Raw genomic sequence first — 19,945 nt, forward strand, 5'->3', positions numbered from 1 at the left:
AGTAAATAAATACTAAAAGTGCCAGCATGCATTTCTCTGTTTTCGTAGTAAGACCCCCAATAATGTTTTCCTGTGCTGTGTGAAGGAAGTGGCCATTGGTGATTGAGCACATCCATAATAGTCACACTACCTGTATTTCTTTTTTTCTGCATAGCCTTGCCATTTAAACATGATACCCGTGCACCACATTAAAACTAAAACTGTAGATTTCTGATTACAGGTTTGGACATCATGGAGTAGCCTGACTTCTGAGGACCTCACAGCTCTTTGTTTTGTTTTAAAGAGTTAATTTATCATTTTCATTGTTGCTATTTAGGTTGCAGGTTATTTCTGGTTTGATCCGAATAGATGGCAATATGTTTAACTTCATATTATCAATTAATATTAGGCTATTCATATTAATAATTAACATTAATAATATATTAATTATATTTTAAAACATAAATATAACACATATAAATATGTTTAATGCAAAATGCTAATTTATTTAGCTTTATTCTACATTCTGGTTAGAAATTGTGGGACGAATATGTTAACTTTTTTTACAGTCTAACAGTATAACTCTCTGCTGCCCCCAGGTGCATGTATGTGTGCACAATGTATGCAGCACAAAAAAGATTCGGACAACTGCATTTTTTTTTTATTATTTTTTTTTGTTCTTTCATCGGGTATTTAGTTCTGACTTTGTTCATTGCATGTAGTCGCATGTCAATGATACACACAATTGCTTTTTGAGCATGTTGCTGCTGTCATAACGGAGCCACTGGCTGATTACTCGTGATTGATCATTTTATAGCTTCTCTAATGATTATGCCCGCATAGTAATTAAGGGAATAGTAAACAATAGCCACTGGGGAATCCAGAGACTGCAGCAGCGCACGTCAGACTGGCATCACTCCTCGCGCTCAAGGCTGTTCTTGCACACGCGTAATGTTAAGAGCAGTCAGAGACAGGGAGGGGCTTGTAGTGGACATTTCCCCATTTCTCCAAATGCATAACTAGTGCAGAGTTTGTCAAGTGGTTTGCTTATAAACTGTAAAAAAAATAAAAAAAAAGTCTTGGCAGAATATTACAGATATTTTCTCAGATGTGCTGGAAGACGCAGAGAAGTTGGAGATATGGATTTTCATTTTAAGGTGCGTCCACATCAGCATCAGCTGTACCGCATTACAATTATGCTATATGCACTATCCACATTATATCTATATGTAGTAGCCTAATTGGTACCTCAAACGGTTTTTCTTTAGGCTTTTGTTCTAATATTGAGGTGTTTTCTGACATTTCCCAGTGTAATTTTGTGTGCGTCTTTGTGTCATTTCGCTAAATGGTAGCTTTTCTATTTTGAAAACGTGGTTTTAAAGTAAAGTTATTCAAGATTTTAAATATACTCACAGGTAAATGTTTAAATAAAATGCATACAAATGTGTGTGATAGCTTTATCCATGAAAAGTTAACATGCTTAAAATATTTATTTATTTTATGGAATTGTGTTGTTTTACTAATGACTCAATGGTAGAGTTGATGCATCTGATCCATAACTTATACTACAGTTCGTTCTCAATGTACACTAAAATGAGATAACTTTTTTTTTATCCAGACTGAAAAAATACAATATAGCTTGTACGATTTCAGTCACAATGTGCATTATTACTAATACACTTTTTTTTTTTTTAATTCTCGATGTGCCCAAAATGCCAAGTAATGCCAGTGATTGGTTTCAGTATTTCGTGGTTGATGTCTTTGGGTACAAATATTAAGGCAGCATTTTCGTGGAATATCTTTTTCCTGAGAAAATGTGACCATTATTCACAACGTCATATTCATCATTATGTCATTCTTGGCAGGGGTGAATTTCTCAATTTGGACAGACCACCATGCGCAGGTTGCCGTGCATTACCTCCGAGCCAAAAGGAGAAATACCACTGTGCTACTGACAGGAATTTTACGCGCAGCTGAACAAGGATGCCAGAGGAGCTCGCAAACTGCAGTGTTTGTTGCTGTACCACGACCAATAAGATACTCATGGTGGTCTTCATGATATCACTGATACTTGCTATACTCTTCGGAAACCTCCTGACATTAGCAGTGATCGTTGGAACTAAACATTTCCACACTCCACAGGGTTATTTAAAAGCCTCACTGGCCGTGGCAGACCTGGCTGTGGGAATTTTTGTGGTGCCCGTCTCCGTTTACGCAGAGGTATCTCTCATGATCTACAATTCAATGCCAGAGTGGACAGCGCGCAATTCCCAAACCACACCTCTCCACCCGTGCAATTTCATCGGACCTGTGTTTGCGGGATGCACTTTAGTTTCCATTACAACAATTTTCCTCCTGACCATTGAAAGGAGCATTGCAGTTTTGAGGCCACTGCACAAGGAATCAGTCATAACTAAAAAAAGAACAAGCATACTAATAGTCTTTTCCTGGATGGGCAGTTTTTTCCTGGCAATATCTCCATTGGTTTTCAGCGATAAAATCGCACTGGAGTACAATGCTTGCAGCCGCATGTGCAATTACGCGCTTGGAAGCGGAGACTTCCCTTCCCAAGCTTGGAACATTCTCTTGCTCTTCCCTGCCTTTGACTTTACGCTGCTCGGAGGTACTGTTGTCATCAATATCATATCCCTCACCACAATCCGCCAGCATTCAAAAAGAAGAAAACACCTCGCAGAAACCGAGAGTCAAAGCTCAACGAAACCAACCTTCTCCGACATCAAAGCTGCCAAGACCATAGGCACTCTGACGCTGGCTTTCACCGCTTCTTTCACTCCCATCGCCGTGTTTGTAGTTGGAAATGTGCTGGGGAACGAATGGTGCAATTTTGCGTTTTTTGCCTTTTGGATCTTGACCTCGAACAGCTGCTGTAATGTTATTATATATGGCGTGAGAGACCAGAAGTTTAGAAGTCGCGCGTATCAACTTCTCATATCCGCTCAATTGAACACTGCGCCTAAAAAGACTGAGTATGAAAATACTGTAAATGGAGGGAAAGACAATGAGGAAATAGTCAAGCAAGCCTAATTAATGATATTACTGAGCGGTAGCCCGATTTAGGTGGTGCTTACTGTATTAGTATCTGGTTTCTAGCTGGGCATTAGATGGACCAAGCTGGTTCAAATGGCTTTGTTGCTGCTCCAGGGTCTACCAGACCAGCTAGAAACAGCTTTTCCAGTCCCCCTGGATCAACTTGAGGCTAACTGGCTTTTTCCAAGACACATTGAGGACATGGATCATTCCTTGTAATCAAATGTTTTGATTATCATCCTAGCCTAGACCTCCAACTGTTAGGCCACAAGATGCCTATTGATGCCAGTGTGATTTAAGGCCTTCATAACCACCTGTTAAGTGGCATATGTCACTATTCTCAGGTCACCTCTTTTGATTTATTCTAAACTTTGCATGAATTTCGCCACAATATTTCACCTTGTATTTGAAAACATCCATAAGCATGGATAATGACAGTCCCACTAAAGAAAAAAAAAGGGGGGGGGGGGGGGGGGGGGGTCTTCATATGGATGCTTCTCTAGAATTTTAATTTGACATCTTTTTTCATTGTGGAGAACTGATATTTTGAAACATTGTGGCTTTAGCAAAATGTGTGTATATACACTGGTTAAGAACTGATAAGGAAACACTTGGGAGTGTTAACACATTATCAGGGTTAATTGTTTATTGGCTTATGTAATTTTTTATAATAAAAACCTAGGTTAGCGTAGAAGGCTGTGTCATAAATGACGAATGGATTTTCTCATCAATGTATTCATATCAAATACGTAATTTGTTTATCTTACAAGGGCCAAGACATTATACCAAAAACACCATGGTTGATGTTTATTATTTATTTAGGCCATTATTCTTTTGCACAGTTTTGTACTATATACAATAAAATATTCTTCATTAAAAGTCTGTTTTAATTCATTGAATTCCAATCATGTTTTTGGTGATTTTTTAAAGTACATCAGACAATGACAGTGCATTTAAAATGTTTATCTTTTAAATTTGCTAAGCAACTTATCCTCTAATATCTAAATAGACTATACTGATTAAAGGAATAGTCCACCCAAAAATTAAAAATCTGTCATCATTTACTCACCCTCAATGATTTCCAATCCTATATGACTGTCTTCTGTGGAACTTGAAGATATTGGTAACCAATTTCAGTGACCACGGGCTTCCATTGTATGGACAAAATTAAGAAAGAAGTCAATGGGAAACAAACCTGCGTGATTACCAACATTATTCAAAATATCTTCTATTACGTTCCACAGAAGAAAGTAAGACATGAGATTGAGGTGATTTTAATTTTTGGGTGGACAATCTCTCTAACTATACTATGCATATTTTATCAAAATTATGCAATATATCAAACAGCTCAATCTCAGTGCTTTACATGTGCCTTGACGGCTCAAATGGACAATTTACCCGTCAAAACCTCTTATCCCTCTTCGTGCAAATACTCTCACACAGATGTGATGCAACTACGCGATGCATCTGAAGATCCAGCAGAGTAGGCAAATGTTAGCCATGTTAATCTTAAATCAGAATTTTGCTAAACTGTCTTTAATCTTGTTTCAGAGATTACTGTCTGGTGAATCTCCAATCATTCGTCCCCTCATAAATGTGACAAGCCTGGAGGGTCCAGTTTTGAACCCAGGGGCTGCCCAATTTCCATAAGACCTTGGGAGGAGGGCAGATGGCCTGGCTTTAGCTTTTTATTTTTATTATTTCAATGTCATTTCAGTGGAGCAATAGCAAGATTGTTATTTATCACAACAAAATATGGCAGCTGCTTTACTCATAGTGCCTCTGGTAAACAGTGTGTTTCATACACACATGTTGTAACAGAGAGAAAACTTCTGAAGAGTGTGCCAGTCATGTGCATGTGCAGGAGGACAGGACATATGTGTATGTACACATTCACCTCACTTTGAAATCATAGAATAAATACACTATTCTGTGCCATAAATATAATTTAATTCAGTGCTGGTATTGTAGTACTATATTTCATAGTCATCCCAATAGAGTTGATGGAATGCTACATTTCTACAAGTGTTTGGGCAAAGTGGTTTTCATTAATCCAGAGTTCTTGTTTGTCCATTTATGCCCTGCAAAACAAGCCAATTTAAACTCATGTTTATGAGGTCATAATGAAGGATGCGTGTCTGGCATCCAAACAAAATATGACCCGGAATTGCCTCCATAAAACTGGCACATCATACTAGGAGGAAGGTCGCATTACTCTAATTTGCCTTTGCTGGTGGCTGTTTGCTTGCATGGAACATGTGAAAGTCACATATGATGTATTGGTTTAATTTGTGACACTTACGTTCATTAAAGTATATAAATTAAAACCTTAAGAAACATTGTGAGAAAAAGTTATACATGTATTGTGTGCTGTAAAATCAGCAATGACCAAATCCAGCTGCATTTCAAGCAGTTATTTACTCCTCTTCAGATTCCATAACTGCTCTATTTGGCAATCAGTATGCCGTTTTTACAGGTCTGTCTGTGCTTGAAGAAAATTACCCTAAATATATCAATTCGGTGGAATCCATGCGAAAATAAGAAATGGCAGCCAAATGTCAGAACAGTTGATCAGAGACACAATACCCCTTATTATACATGGCAGAGATGCAAAGGATGAAATGCATTCAACGACTTCATATGCCAGTGATCTATCATGATAATAGTGTCTGAAAGAATAAAAGACCTAAAGTGATGATATTCAGTGCTGATTCCGGCTGGTAATAATGTAGATAGGCTCAGAGAGGTCATAATCTTAATTTCATGAAGAAATTTCAGGCTTTTGTGTGCTGCATAATTACATAAAGCATTAAAAAAAACAGTTTTAAGTATGGGTAGATCTTTTTTAGTGCATTTAAACTACAGGCTTAAAATTAATTTCTTAAAGAAATAGTTCACCCAAAATTTTGAATTTATTTACATTATTCTTCTGTTTTCCTTCATTTCCTCACACAAAGCTATGATTTCAGAGGACTTCGATCCATTTGAACAACCTTTAATGGTGCTTTTTTTGTCCTTTTATAATTTCTTATTCACTTTCATTATGTGGAAAAGACTTGCCAGAATATTAAAATATTCTCATTTTGCAGATGAAAAAAAAAAAAACAATTCCAGTTAATGAACTATTCCTTTAAGCTTTTAAAGAGATGGTTCAGCCCCCCAAAATAAAAAAATTCTGAAATTGTATACTCATCCATCGACTTCCAATACTTTGGGATTTTTTTCAAAATGTGCAGATGAAAAGCTGTGGGAAAACACTTTAGGCTTTTAAGATCTCTAGGCTCTCACTATCTGTCCTAAGGTCTTACGTTTCTTCAGAAAGATAAAAATATTGATGAGAGGTTTTATCTAGCAGATCTGGTGCTTTCGCTACTCAAATCTTTGTCCACTGTGCTATATAATTCTATAGTATTCAGATGCTAATTATAATTTGTTCTTTTCATGTTTGTGTGGTTTTTCAGAGCAGAAAGTCTGAGCCAAAAACTGTTCACACAATCAAAACTCCGCTGTTATTCTTGAAGATCAACAATGAAGTAAATCAGAAGACAAAGAAATGCATTTCTGTTCATCCAAAGAGTCTGATGTTCACTTGTAGCCAATATTTCAAAGGGATAAATGGAATTTCATCCAATTATACTGGTCTCCATGAAACACTGAGATCAGAAACAGTTTGAACAGATATCTTAGTGGTGGTCAGCAGTAAACCAGGTATGGATGGGTATTTAATCATTTGGACATGTTTTGTATTGACAGATGTTTATTTTGTTGCCAATTATCTCCTAATTTGATGAATAGTAGTTGTCACTTTATAAATAATAGACATGGTATTTGCCTCGGGTCAAGAAATGAAAAGCAATTCACCTTGGCAACCGAGGTAGTTAATCTCAAGATTCGAATGTGCATACGAGGATCATGATGGGCCAACAGAAGCTGTCAGTTCCATTTTAGTGGTGCAGTGCAGCAATTAGAAACTGTTTTCAAAATGCATCACATCTCCACTGGCCAGAAAGAACAACCTAAACAAATGAAAGGTAAACTAACTTTCTGAAAACAACCTCTACTAATTCATCCTGAGAGAAAGAGATCATGTCATGGATATTAGACTGAGGCACAAAAATAAAAATATTTTATATAAAACCAAGAATATGTCACAAAAGTGCACAAAAATACCATTTATGGCATAGAATAAAAAAATAATCATGACTTTTTATCTCACAATTAAGACTTGCTTTTCTCATAATGCTGAGTTTATATAATCAAAGAAAAAATTATTTTCTTGCAATTTTGATTTCTCAGAATTCTGGGTTTACATCTTGCAATTCTGTTTTGTTGTTTCTTTTGTTTCTGCCACATAAAAAATAAAAAGCACTTATGAATTTTTACACATTGAAAATTGTATTTTCATACAATTGTGAGTTTATATCTCAATTCTGATTTTTCATCTCAGAGTTTATATCTTGAAGAATTTCTCAGAATTGCAAATATATATTTTTTTGATTGTGTAGTGAAAACAGGTTTCCATAAAAATGTGATGCTTAACATCTAAACATGAAAAACAAGTAAATGCTTTGAAGCATCGGATGAGATCCCTAGTTTGGCCATACAGAAGTGTAGAACTCCAGCCCTTCAAAGTTCATGTCAGAATCAGAACGTCTCGGCTCACTTTTAATAATAAAAAAAGGTTCAGTATGACCTTGACAAATCTCAGTGAAGGAGGCAATTATTTTTAGTTTTTCCATGATAATTACTTGTCATGTGTCTCCTCTCATTTCAGCACCTCCATTCAAAGGGGCAGAACTTAATCACTGACCCCCAGACTAGATAAGATTTGGGAACAGAGATTAGCTTCAAATGTGCGTATTATCTATGATAAGTAGACTAACGAGCTCCAGATACATTTTTTGTGTTTTACAGTATATGGAGATTCTTTGTCTTTAAAGTATGCTTTAAATCAAATCATTTGAACCCTATAGGAGCTCATTAATCATTTGTACATTTTACCAGATTAATGCTATTAGAATGCATATTATCTATGCATATTGTCTAATTATGTTTATATAAGTGCAACTGAAAAGCTTTTCTAGTCCCTGTTCTTATGTTTAATGAATGACAGAATTTTAATAGTCTTGTCACATATGTGCCATTTCAGAAACTTGTTTAAAATAACTTAAATTACCCTTTTAAAAAAGCATCCTAAACCAGCCTAGCCAAGCTACTTTAGCTAGTCAGCAAGTACATTTATTTAGCTATGAATACGAAAAAAAAACAACGCTTACATACAGTATATATTGCTCTCTGTCCTTTATCAAAGCGACTCAATGAGTTAAGCAAAGAAACGCAGAGGACCTCGCTCCCAGCAAAATATTCTCTGCAGTTCAAGAGCAGTCACAAACAGCCAGGAGTTGTTTTCTTGTCGATCAGATAAGAGCTTTTGTGGCAGTGGGAGGACTGTATTACTCATGACTAAATAAACTCATGATTGTGCCATTAAAATATGCCACCTTGCATCACACTTGCAGCATGAAACAGTATTGGTTGACCTTGCCTATCAGAAAGGGCATGTGACACATTCCGCACCTATAAATATGTAAAATTGTTGCCAGTTTGTTCGCAAATGTCTTAAATAATTGAATTTATTACAAAATATTTTCTACAGACCAAGTTGGGAAAATATTTGCTTCATTTCATGCCACCAACACTATGCAGATACTTTAACAAATTGAAAACTGTTTAACATAGTTTGTACTATCTCTCAAAATATGTTTGGAGACTGTTAATGGACTGTTTTGATTGTGGTTATTTTCAGTGAAGCTTGGAAATTGAGTAATCAAACACTTTACTTTCTGACATGAAAAAGGACAGGAATACTTTAACATTCTGAAAGTGAAAGTGAAGTGACATACGGCCAAGTATGGTGACCCATACTCGGAATTCGTGCTCTGCATTTAACCCATCCAACGTGCACACACACAGCAGTGAACACACACACACATCGTGAACACACACCCGGAGCAGTGGGCAGCCATTTATGCTGCGGCGCCCGGGGAGCAGTTGGGGGTTCGGTGCCTTGCTCAAGGGCACCTCAGTCGTGGTATTGAGGGTGGAGAGAGCGCTGGACATTCACTCCCCCCCACCTACAATCCCTGCCTGCCCGAGACTCAAACCCGCAACCTTTGGATTAAGAGTCCGACTCTCTAACCATTAGGCCACATTCCCCACATTCTGAACATATAAAAGCTAGATAATTTATTACAACTGCTTGGGTTCTCTGACAGGGAGCTCATCTGAAGCAAATCAGATGATGATTTAATCAAACAAATTAATAGATCTTCCTCCATGATCGTATATAGAGCTGAAGGGGCAGCACTGGATTCCTCTTTTGTAGGCTGGGGTGAAACACATCAAAGTCTGCTTTCCTCACTCTCTGCAGGTAGTCCTCCAAAACAGCCTGAGGGACAGAACACAAAGAAGCTCAGAAACTATTCATTTAATTACTTTTGCGCAAGCCTGGAGGATGATACATTATTGAAAGAACTTAAAAGCATAAAGAAAAATAACCAAAGGCAAAAAATTATACAGCTGGTAATTTTGGAAGTAACCGGTGACAAAACACAGCCATGCGTTTTTAAATTCTATTAAGAAAGAATTTAAATTAACTTGTAGGCTTGAGATACAGCTGCAGGAAAAAGTATGCAATTTATATTTAGTTTTTGCATAATAAAAAGTCACAATATATACATAATGTAATTACTTCAATAAAACAATTTTTTTATTGTCTTCATTGAACATACATAACGGTTCAAAAATTTGGGGTCAGTAAGATTTTTTTTTATGTTTTTGAGTCTCTTATTGACTGCCTTTTCTTGATCAAAAATACCGCAAAATATAACCGTATTCTTTTTAATATACATTAGAATGTAATTTATTCTTGTGATGACAAGCTGAATTTTCAGCTTATTCTTCAGTCACATGATCCTTCAGAAATCATTCTTATTTGGTGATCAGGAAACATGTCTTTTTATTATTATTATTATTATTAATGTTGCAAACAATTATGCTGCTTAATATTTTTTGTTGAAATAATATTTTTCCAGGATTCTTGAATGAATAGAACGTTCAAAAGAACAGCATTTAAAATTTTTTTTTTTTTATAAATTATATATATATATATATATTTTAATGTTTCTTGCTGTATTGCTGAATAAAAGCATTTAATTTCTTAAAAAAAAAAAAAAAAAAAAGTTAACCACAAAGATTCACAGTACAGAGTGGGAAAACACATGTGAATCCCTAGGCTATTGATTTAACCAACCAGTTCAATAAAAATATTTTTAAGTTCACAACACCACCACCTAAGGGTTCACATACTTTTTTCCTGTGACTGTAAATGAACCCAAATACAATTACAATCCTTAAATACCAAACCTTACAGTAAAGTCCTTTCGTGAGAACACAACTACGATTAACACCAGCCAAAGCAAGTGGAGCGCAATGTCACTAAACGGCCTGCAGGGAAATGATGGCTTTAAAGAATGCGAATGACAGTTAAACACAGGGAAATGGAAAGAGCAGAACATTACAGTAGTATAAAGTGATATAAATATGCTTTACAGGCCATTTAGTTCACAGAAAGCATTTCATTGGCCGAAGCAATTGAAACACTGAAGCGTCGGCAAACAGGCTGAAATTGGACTGAAAATTACAGACTGCCTCCCTATGCTTTGCCTCGTAATACGCTAAGGGTTATTCCCTCAGCTCCTCTGAGGCGAACTCTCTTTAAGAGAAATGACTGTAAAAGAGTAAAAAAGGCTTAAGATGTGTAATCAGACCATGAGCTGGTAGTGGTGCCTCCAGGGGGCAGGAGTCATGTGGCTCAATGGGGCTCCGCCTCTTTTGGAGGCAGAATGAGGATAAGCCATGAGCTTCTCTGTGTCACATCACATTAGTGAGGCGTAGGGAGGGGAGAGGAGCTGAAAGGGATGAAATTACTCACCGTTTGCAGGAAGGCAGGCATGGCCACGTGTGGAACGTTCTCACTGAACGATCTAGCCTGTAAGACAGTGTAGTAAACACGTCAAGATATCAAATTCTCACAGCTGAGCTATATAGTACATCACACAAACCTATCTAGGTGAATCAAATTAGGTCAAACAAACCTGGACATGTCCAGATCATATTTCATCTCTTCATATTTCACCACCAATATAGAAAACAAAAGCAAATAATAATAAAAAATCCCCCCCAAATTATATTTGTCTTTACATTGTATTTTATAAAAATGTGTAAAAAACAGTATTTTACAGTACTTTCTCGTGTTTTCATTTTATTAATACAGTGATTTTTTTTTACTGTATAGTAACGAGAATCACCACAGAGAATAATAGGAATCACAAAAAACTGTTAAACATCTGAATGCACTTCAGTATTATGGGGGAAACACATATCTATCACAAAAAGAAAAAATATGGTATTTTGGGGGGGTGAAATGTGACTCAGACATGTTTTCATGACTCACACTAAATTTTAACCCACACAATTTCATCAAAAGTTAGATTAAAAGTATTAAATTTCAGTTTGGCCCTTGTTTGTGATTTAAATGTGGTCCTCACCGAGGTCATTTGGCGCTAATCTTGATTCATACCACCTGACCAGATATGCAAAGTGGGGTGAGCAATATCTGACGAATTCTCTGATTAGCATTTCCTCGAGATATTACATGTGGTTACATTGGGCTTTTAATAAATTCAGTAATGAGGAGAGGGCAACAATCAAGGGTCATCAGAGCTGCTGGTGGAGGAGGGGTGATATCGCTTGTGAAATCTAATGAAGTTAGTATGCAAATTGAAAATTACTGGGGAACATACAACACAGTTAACATCTCCCATCTGACCACAGATATTAAACTAAAGGGCTTTGCTTACGTGCTGGAGATGGACATGGGCTTGGCTGGCAATGTCATAAATGACGTCCCTGACGTTTTGGTCCCTGCTGCCACGGATGAAGTCCTCTTGAGATGCTCCATGCTGGATGAGAAACAGTGAAAATGCATTATCAGTAGCCCTCTCCTGATAGATAGAAAAATGAGCTTGATGATCCCACAATCCTTTACTCATCCCACCATATTTCAAGCACCATTACAACAATACTCCTGTATTTTACCCCAAAAATCTATAGAAAAATTTTACTGAAGTGCATGTATATATATACACACATACATACATACATAACACACACACACACACACACACACACAGACCACTTATTTATTTACACCTGTTCAATTGCTAATAACACAAATTGCTAATCAGCCAATCCCATGGCAACAACTCAATGCATTTAGGCATCTAGATGTGGTGAAGACGACTTGCTGAAGTTCAAACTGAGCATCAGAATGGGGAAGAAAAGGGATTTAAGTGTTTTTTAACGTGGAATGGTTCTTGGTGCCAGACGGGCTGGTCTGAGTATTTCAAAAACTGCTGATCTACTGGGATTTTCACACACAACCATCTCTAGGGTTTACAGAGAATGGTCCGAAAAAGAGAAAATATCCAGTGAGCGGCAGTTGTGTGGACGAAAATGCCTTGTTGATGTCAGAGGAGAATGGACAGACTGGTTAGAGATGATAGAAAGGCAACAGTAACTCAACCACTCGTTACAACCAAGGTATGCAGAATACCATCTCTGAACGCACAACACGTCGAACCCTGAAGCAGATGGGCTACAGCAGCAGAAGACCACACCGGGTGCCGCTCCTGTCAGCTAAGAACAGGAAACGGAGGCTACAATTCGCACAGGCTCACCAAAATTGGACGACAGAAGATTGGAAAAACGTTGCCTGGTCTTATGAGTCTTGATTTCTGCTGCGACATTCAGATGGTAGGGTCAGAATTTGGCATAAAGAACATGAAAGCATGGATCCATCCTGCCTTGTTCAACGGTTCAGGCTGGTGGTGGTGGTGTAATAGTGTGGGGGATATTTTCTTGGCACACTTTGGGCCCCTTAGTACTAATTGAGCATCGTTTAAACGCCACAGCCTGCCTGAATATTGTTGCTGACCATGTCCATCCTTTTATGACTACAGTGTACCCATCTTCTGATGGCTACTTACAGCAGGATAATGCACCATGTCACAAAGCTCAAATCATCTCAGACTGGTTTCTTGAACATGACAATGAGTTCACTTTACTCAAATGGCCTACACAGTCACCAGATCTCAATCCAATAGAGCACCTTTGGGATGTGGTGGAACGGGAGATTCGCATCATGGATGTGCAGCCGACAAATCTGCAGCAACTGCACGGTGCTATCATGTCAATATGGACCAAAATCTCTGAGGAATGTTTCCAACACCTTGTTGAATCTATGCCACGAAGAATTAAGGCAGTTCTGAAGGCAAAAGGGGGTCCAACCCGGTACTAGCAAGGTGTACCTAATAAAGTGGCCAGTGAGTGTATATAGTCATATTTTCAATACTATTAAGAACATTTCCTCCTAATTTCTCCTAAATTCTTATTACTGTACAAAAAACCAACTCATCAGTAATAAATATCATTGTTACTTAATTAGCAATGAAGTTATTATTATTATTTGATATTATAATTATATATTCTCTTTTATTTCTCAGAAATGTTTTTATTTTTTTACTATTTTTCATTAATTTCAGTACATTAGTTTTTTCACCACTGTAGGGGGAGGATGTGCTAGATTCACAAAAATAATGGCACGATACTGTCATGGTCTTATACATAATATAATTTAAAAAAAAAGTTCTTAGGGTGAAATACAACCCAGGCATTTCGAGTTATGATATTCATCTTTATAGATTTTCCAGCATTCAACAAAAATACTTGAACAGTAGAAGAAATTAGTATGCTGGATGAAAATGTGACAATCTGTATGCAGAACATGAGGTGATGTGTTTACGACTCGGCATACCAAGACTTCTTCAGAAGAAATATTTACTGAAATTGCACTTAGTTATATGTGAGACACTACTGATTCAAACGATGACATAAACAAACAAGTGTGAAATTTCTCCATCACTCAAGTGTCCCTGTGATTGCACTGCCTGGACTAAGTTCTGAACAAACAAGAATAAATCCACGATAGCAAGTGATCAATAAACACATACTGCAGAAGCTTTCATTTAGCGTCTAATTTAAAAGCCAATTGTTCCTCAAACTAAAGCTGCATGGCAGAATAAAGCACTGGCAAGGTAATCAACATCATGAATAACCAGGCAGTGTAATTGGTGGGAGGCTATCATTGATCTGTTCTGATTCTTGAACAGGGGTTTCACGTCAAACAGGGCCATTAAACTGTGACAAAAATGGCTTGCAGACACCCAGAGGCTTGTATTTACAGTCTACCTAACAAAGAAACACACACACGCACACCTCACATTGTTTTACAAACTTTGGCTAATCTTGACAGGTTGCACATTAACATTGTTTACAATTCCCAGAGCAAAAATTCTCTAAACAACTGCAATGTAGATAAACCTTCAAAGTTTTGCTGTCTCTTTCAATTGAACATAATCCAATGTCTTATTAAAGACATCAATTACAGGTTTAAAAGCTTATCCATACATTATTGCCTGAAGAAAGGAAGTTACAAAATGATAATTACTAAGGAACTTCCTTGTGCTACAATCAAATAATTACCTATGAAGTAACAAAACATTTTAAAACCTACAAATAAAGAAGTATTTCTTTAAAATGCATTATGTTTTAGTGAGCATTAAGATAAACTGAGAAACCAAACATGTCCACGCTATGATGAAACCATAGATAGTATATATATCTATGTGATGAAACAACAGTGCCCCCTTTTGGTGAATGTGCAATCTACATCAGGGGTTTTCAAACATTTTCAGAGCGACACTATTTTTTCTTTTTAAATTGACGCGACCTATACTCACACACACACACACATATATAAATAAAGGAAGCAAGGAAGGAAAGTCCCACCGCAGAGCTCCGGAAGGATGCTCTGTTCCAAAATCAAATCACTGTCGGTGCTTCTGAAATTAGTGAGGGTGCTTGCCTTCATGCACATCTATTCTGACATAATCATAACTATGGACTGGACAACATATGATATTATCACAATGTCGGATGTCACTTCCGAAAGTTTGTTGCAAGTGCGCCACATTGGTCCTCTTAGCATCATGAAAAACGAAACTTCCAAATTCTGAATGGAGAACAGGCTATATACAGCAAAGAAAGCGCGCATCCTTAAAAAGCTGTCACTCGTTTCAGTTTATCACAATTAATCTCTCGTTTACATCAGCAACTCTTTGCTCATCATAAGAGACGGGGGTATCATAATCAGAGGATTCGTGTCGCGAGCTTCCAGAACTCTGGACTGAACAAGAACACTCGCGCTCTGAGCGGTGGGTGGAGTCTGACTCCCTAAAACTCCTCTGATTGGCCGCTGCGTTATAGAAATCAACAAATGTCTCTGATTTGCTACAATGTACAACGCTGCACAAACAGAGCGCAAACACAAATACACATTTGATTCTGACCTGAGGCGGCTGCCGGTTACTTTCATTTGGTTGTTTATGTTGTTTAGTTGCTTCTTTCCTGAGTCTTGAACTGGTTACATACAGGTGAATCAAAAAAAAAAAAGAAGAATATCGTGAAAAAGTTCATTTTTTCTTGCAACTTATTTCAAAAAGTCAAACTTTCATACATTTTAGATTCATTACATGTAAAGTAAAACATTTCAAAAGTGTTTTGTTTTAATTTTTGATGATTAGAGCTTACAGCTCATGAAAGTCAAAAATCAGTATCTCAAAATATTTATTTTTGAGTTTCAATTAATGACCATCCCTACAGCATAAATTCCGGGTATCACTTGTTCTGTAAGCCATAATCATAAAAAATTTCAAGAAATAAAGACTTTAAATATTTCACACTGTGTGTAATGAATCTATATAATATATGGGTTTCACTTTCTGAAATGAGTGACAAAAAATATTGACCTTTTTCATGATATTCAAATTTTTTTAGATGTACCTGTACGTTTTCCTTAAATCATCCTGGCAACCCATTTTTTAAGTCTCGCGACGACCCAGGGCTTGAAAACCACTGGTCTACATAACATAATTTGATCTTAATACTGTACACTGACTCTAGCTGAGATTAGTCATGGATAAACAAAAGATGATATTCTTTTCTTTTGTTACACTAAGGACAAGATCTTCTAAATCCCAATTCTGATGGCTCGTTCATGCTGAAATGGTGACAGATGGCTGAAACAAAGCCCATGGGTTTGGGCTTAGCAGACGAGAGGGCACTGGAGTGGACAGCTTCACCCACATATATGCTGACTGGCACATGGATCGTCTCTAGTCCTTAACTAGTGCCTCTGATGTTAGAAAAGCATGGAATTACATGCAGCAACAGATATGACAGGGTCATAGCAGATTTACCCACCAGCATGCAGATGTCCATGGGCAGGTAGACCTTGCGTCTGCTGCTGTTGTAGGGAGTTGCCCGAAGGCAGGTCAGGATGCCCTGGGCTTTGCCAATGTGGCTTGCGGCGTGGTCTGCATGGACATTTTTCACACCTACGACCAGTTTTAAACAGATTTGCATAAAATAGTGAATTTCCATTACTGTCTTGCTAATAAAAAAAAAAGAAAAGTGTTCTCAAATTAGAGTCATATCATGAAAAATCTAATATTCCACCTTTAAAACAATAACATTTCAGAAGTCAAAAATTCCTTAGTCTAAGAAATTCCTTAGTTTACTTTCTGCAGCATATTACCAGTGGACCTTTCTCTTATTATGACTTTTTGAAGGATGGGGTAATGCAAACTACACGACAGTTTAAAAGTTTGGGGTCAAAAAAAAAAAAAAAGAATTTTATTAAGCAAGAATGCAATAAATTGATCAAAAGTTAAGTCAAGACATAATATTAATATAATATTTCAGAAGATTTCTAAATCAAATAAATGCTGTTCTTTTGAACTGTCTATTCATTAAAGAATCCTAAAAAGAATTTACCCCATTTCCAAAAAAAAAAAAAAAAAAAAGCAGCTGAGTACAACTTTTTTTAAAATTGATAATAATAATGTTTCTTGAGCAGTGAATCAGCGTATTAGAATGATTTCATGTGACACTGAAGACTGGAGTACTGGCTGCTTCAATAAATAAATAAATATAATTGTAAAATATATTAATAATATATAAACAGCTACTTTGAATTATAACAATAATTCATAATATAAATGTTTTGCTGTTGTTTTATTCAAATAAATGCAGCCTTGGTGAGCCTTTCAAAAACATCAAAATTCTTACCTTTAATCTTCAAATGGTTGTGTACATTGGAAATATACTAGCAAACCCACAGTGCAAATCAACAAATGATAAGACTAAGCTATAATAACATCATTTTAATAATAGTTCCTTTCAAAATGGCAGCAATGAGTTCAATTATCCTTCAGGTGGCTGATATTTTGCTGCAATTTTTCCTTTTACGATCACAGTAAATAGTGACTGAGGCTGTCAGGCCCTAATATTCCACCGAACATCTACAGTGTTTTACAGAGGAAAGTAAGTCATACTGTCCTCACAATGCAAGGATGTGTAAATGATACAATTTTCATTTTTGAAAGAACTATTGCTTAAAGTTGGAGATCAAGAAAACTCTGCTCACCAAGTGTCTCCAGCAGCAGGTAAAGAAGAGAGGATTGTGTGTTTTCACTATAGGCCTCCAGCTCCTGAAGGTTCCTGTATGCTTTGTCCTCCAGATCTTTCTCCTTTTCAAAACATAATGTTTTTAATACAATTGCCAGAGGAGAGTATAATGTGCATAATATGCCGACTCACTGAATGACAGATTAATGTCTAGAATTAGCCATGCATGTCTCTCGGACAGCTGTCAGAGTTAATTAAAGAGAACTTTTCAGTATGTTTTTACTCGTATATTAGGACAAATCTAATTACTTACTCTTTCAGATATAATTCTTAGCATCCACCTCCTTGTTAATGTGTGCTTCCTCACTGCCTGAAAACACAGAACAGTTATAGTATATCATTGCCCAATATTTTGAAAAATGCTGTGGTCATTGTATAGATACATTTTTCAAAAATGTGTTACAGAGAAAAAAATTTTATCATACAGACATCAGTCATAATTACGACATCACTATTGTTGCCAAGTTTGGGGTTGGCACGTTTTTTTCCAATATTTTTGAAAGAAGTCCCTTACGTTGACCAAGACAAAAATTTATTTGCATTTATTTGACAAAAAATACAGTAAAACTGTAATATTATTATAATTTAAAATAGTTGTTTTCTATGTAAATATATTTTGAAATGTAATTTATTCCTGTGATGACAAGCTGAAATTTCACCAGCCATTACTCCAGTGTCACATGATCCTTCTGATATGCTCATGAAACATTTCTTAGTATTATCAATGTAGAAAATGGTTGAGCTGCTTAATATTTTTTTAAGAAACCATTCTACATTTTTTTTTCTTCACAAATCTTTGATGAAAAGAGAGTAAAAAAAAACAGCATTAATTTGAAGCATTATTAAAAATCTTTTGTAACATTAAAACTGTCTTAACTGTCTATTTTGAGCCATTTAATGCATTAAAGTCTTTTGAATGGTAGTTTTAATGTAAATTATGACAGAATCTTTCTTTTATAGAAGGAAGACCCACCCTCCACAGTTCTCCACTGACAGGCTGGGTTGGAGGGTCATCTCTGTAAATATCCTCTATGATGCTCTTCCAGAACTGCATTCGTATTAAACCAATGGTTTTCTGAGAAACAGAGTCCTTAATCTAAAAAAGTAGAAGAAAATATATGAGCATATATGAGTGTTTCTTTAACTACAGGCACTTTTATGTCTCAAGAGTTGGTTTTCATACCATGATTCACAGGTATATCTGTACAAAAAGTAAATTAGCTTAAACCAAACTGACTAAATGAGTTTGTGCATTGTTGCACTCATTAGCTGGAATACCTGCCTGTGCCAGTTCTACATTGAATGCCCTCAATGCCAGTGCAGATCGACGAACAGCCTCAGGAAAAAGCAATGAACACAAAAATCCCTCATAGTCCCTTTTCCTATTGATGACAGTACAGTGTTATTTACATTTACAAAACTAAGCCTAAATAGAGACAGAAATTTTTGTAGGCATGCCAATTATTACATTAGACTACATTATAAGGGTCAATGACAAAAATAAAATTTTCTAAAATGATAAAAAAAGAGAATATCTAGCCAAGTTCTTAAGGTTTCAAATTATTTAATGTCTAAAAGTTACTGAAACCATTAAATAAAAAGCACGGAATTTATACATTTATGACATGTCTTTCCTCATTTTAAAAAGTCCCAGAACATATACATACATTATACATTTCAGATTTTTAACGAAAAGCTTTCTTTAAAGCATCTCTGGACAGATACATTACCTAGACATGCCTAGCACTGATTTTAACAATTGACATCAATTTCAACCATGAACTTTAAGCACAAAAAAATTATGTTTGATTGATATATGTTGCATTTACATTATTTAAAGTGTCAAGCCATATTCTTGTTCTATTTGACATCAAGACAGTGGGGGGAAAAAAAGGTATTCTGAGTCTTCACAGTTAAAATGGAGATTTATTTGCTTCTAGGTAAAACTACTAAAAGTAAATCGATTTTTAAACTAATAACTTACCTTACAATATCAATACAGTACTGTTCATTGTGCTGTCCATTTGTTAATGCTCTCGTGCATTTGATCTCTGTTGGCCGCTGTATAAATGTGGGATAGGGAATCTTTTTGTGGAGAGAATTTTTGGTGGCTAAAAGTCCATTCTTTATGTTTATACTGGAAGCCATTGTAAAAGCCCCATGCATCTCTCCTCCTGCGTGTGCATCATATTACAACTCCCCTGTAAGC

General features: G+C 36.3%; 2 protein-coding genes across 3 annotated transcripts; one reads left to right on the forward strand and one right to left on the reverse strand.

Moving 5' to 3' along the window:
• Nucleotides 1-1,962: 1,962 nt before the first annotated feature.
• LOC306878569 (beta-2 adrenergic receptor) lies at nt 1,963-3,024 on the forward strand (the record flags this gene model as incomplete). The annotated part of the gene is made up of 1 exon (XM_079430996.1): nt 1,963-3,024. The coding sequence occupies one exon, from the start codon at nt 1,963-1,965 to the stop codon at nt 3,022-3,024; it is 1,062 nt and encodes a 353-aa protein (XP_079287122.1).
• A 5,162-nt stretch (nt 3,025-8,186) lies between these two features.
• On the reverse strand, nt 8,187-19,945 carry LOC306878440 (NADH dehydrogenase (ubiquinone) complex I, assembly factor 6-like). Of its 2 annotated transcripts, XM_079430796.1 has the most exons (9): nt 19,721-19,945; nt 19,019-19,118; nt 18,710-18,832; nt 17,990-18,046; nt 17,696-17,798; nt 16,471-16,604; nt 11,949-12,050; nt 11,021-11,077; nt 8,187-9,475 (listed from the first exon to the last, which is right to left on the reverse strand). In XM_079430796.1, the coding sequence occupies exons 1-9, from the start codon at nt 19,900-19,902 to the stop codon at nt 9,347-9,349; spliced, it is 987 nt and encodes a 328-aa protein (XP_079286922.1). In that variant the 5' UTR covers nt 19,903-19,945; the 3' UTR covers nt 8,187-9,346. The 2 variants fall into 2 exon arrangements, with proteins under 2 accessions (XP_079286922.1, XP_079286923.1); XM_079430797.1 differs by lacking the exon at nt 19,721-19,945 and having other exon boundaries at nt 19,015-19,065.

This window comes from Barbus barbus (genome assembly GCF_936440315.1).
Source record: "Barbus barbus genome assembly, chromosome: 12".
In the NCBI taxonomy this organism is placed as follows: domain Eukaryota; kingdom Metazoa; phylum Chordata; class Actinopteri; order Cypriniformes; family Cyprinidae; genus Barbus; species Barbus barbus.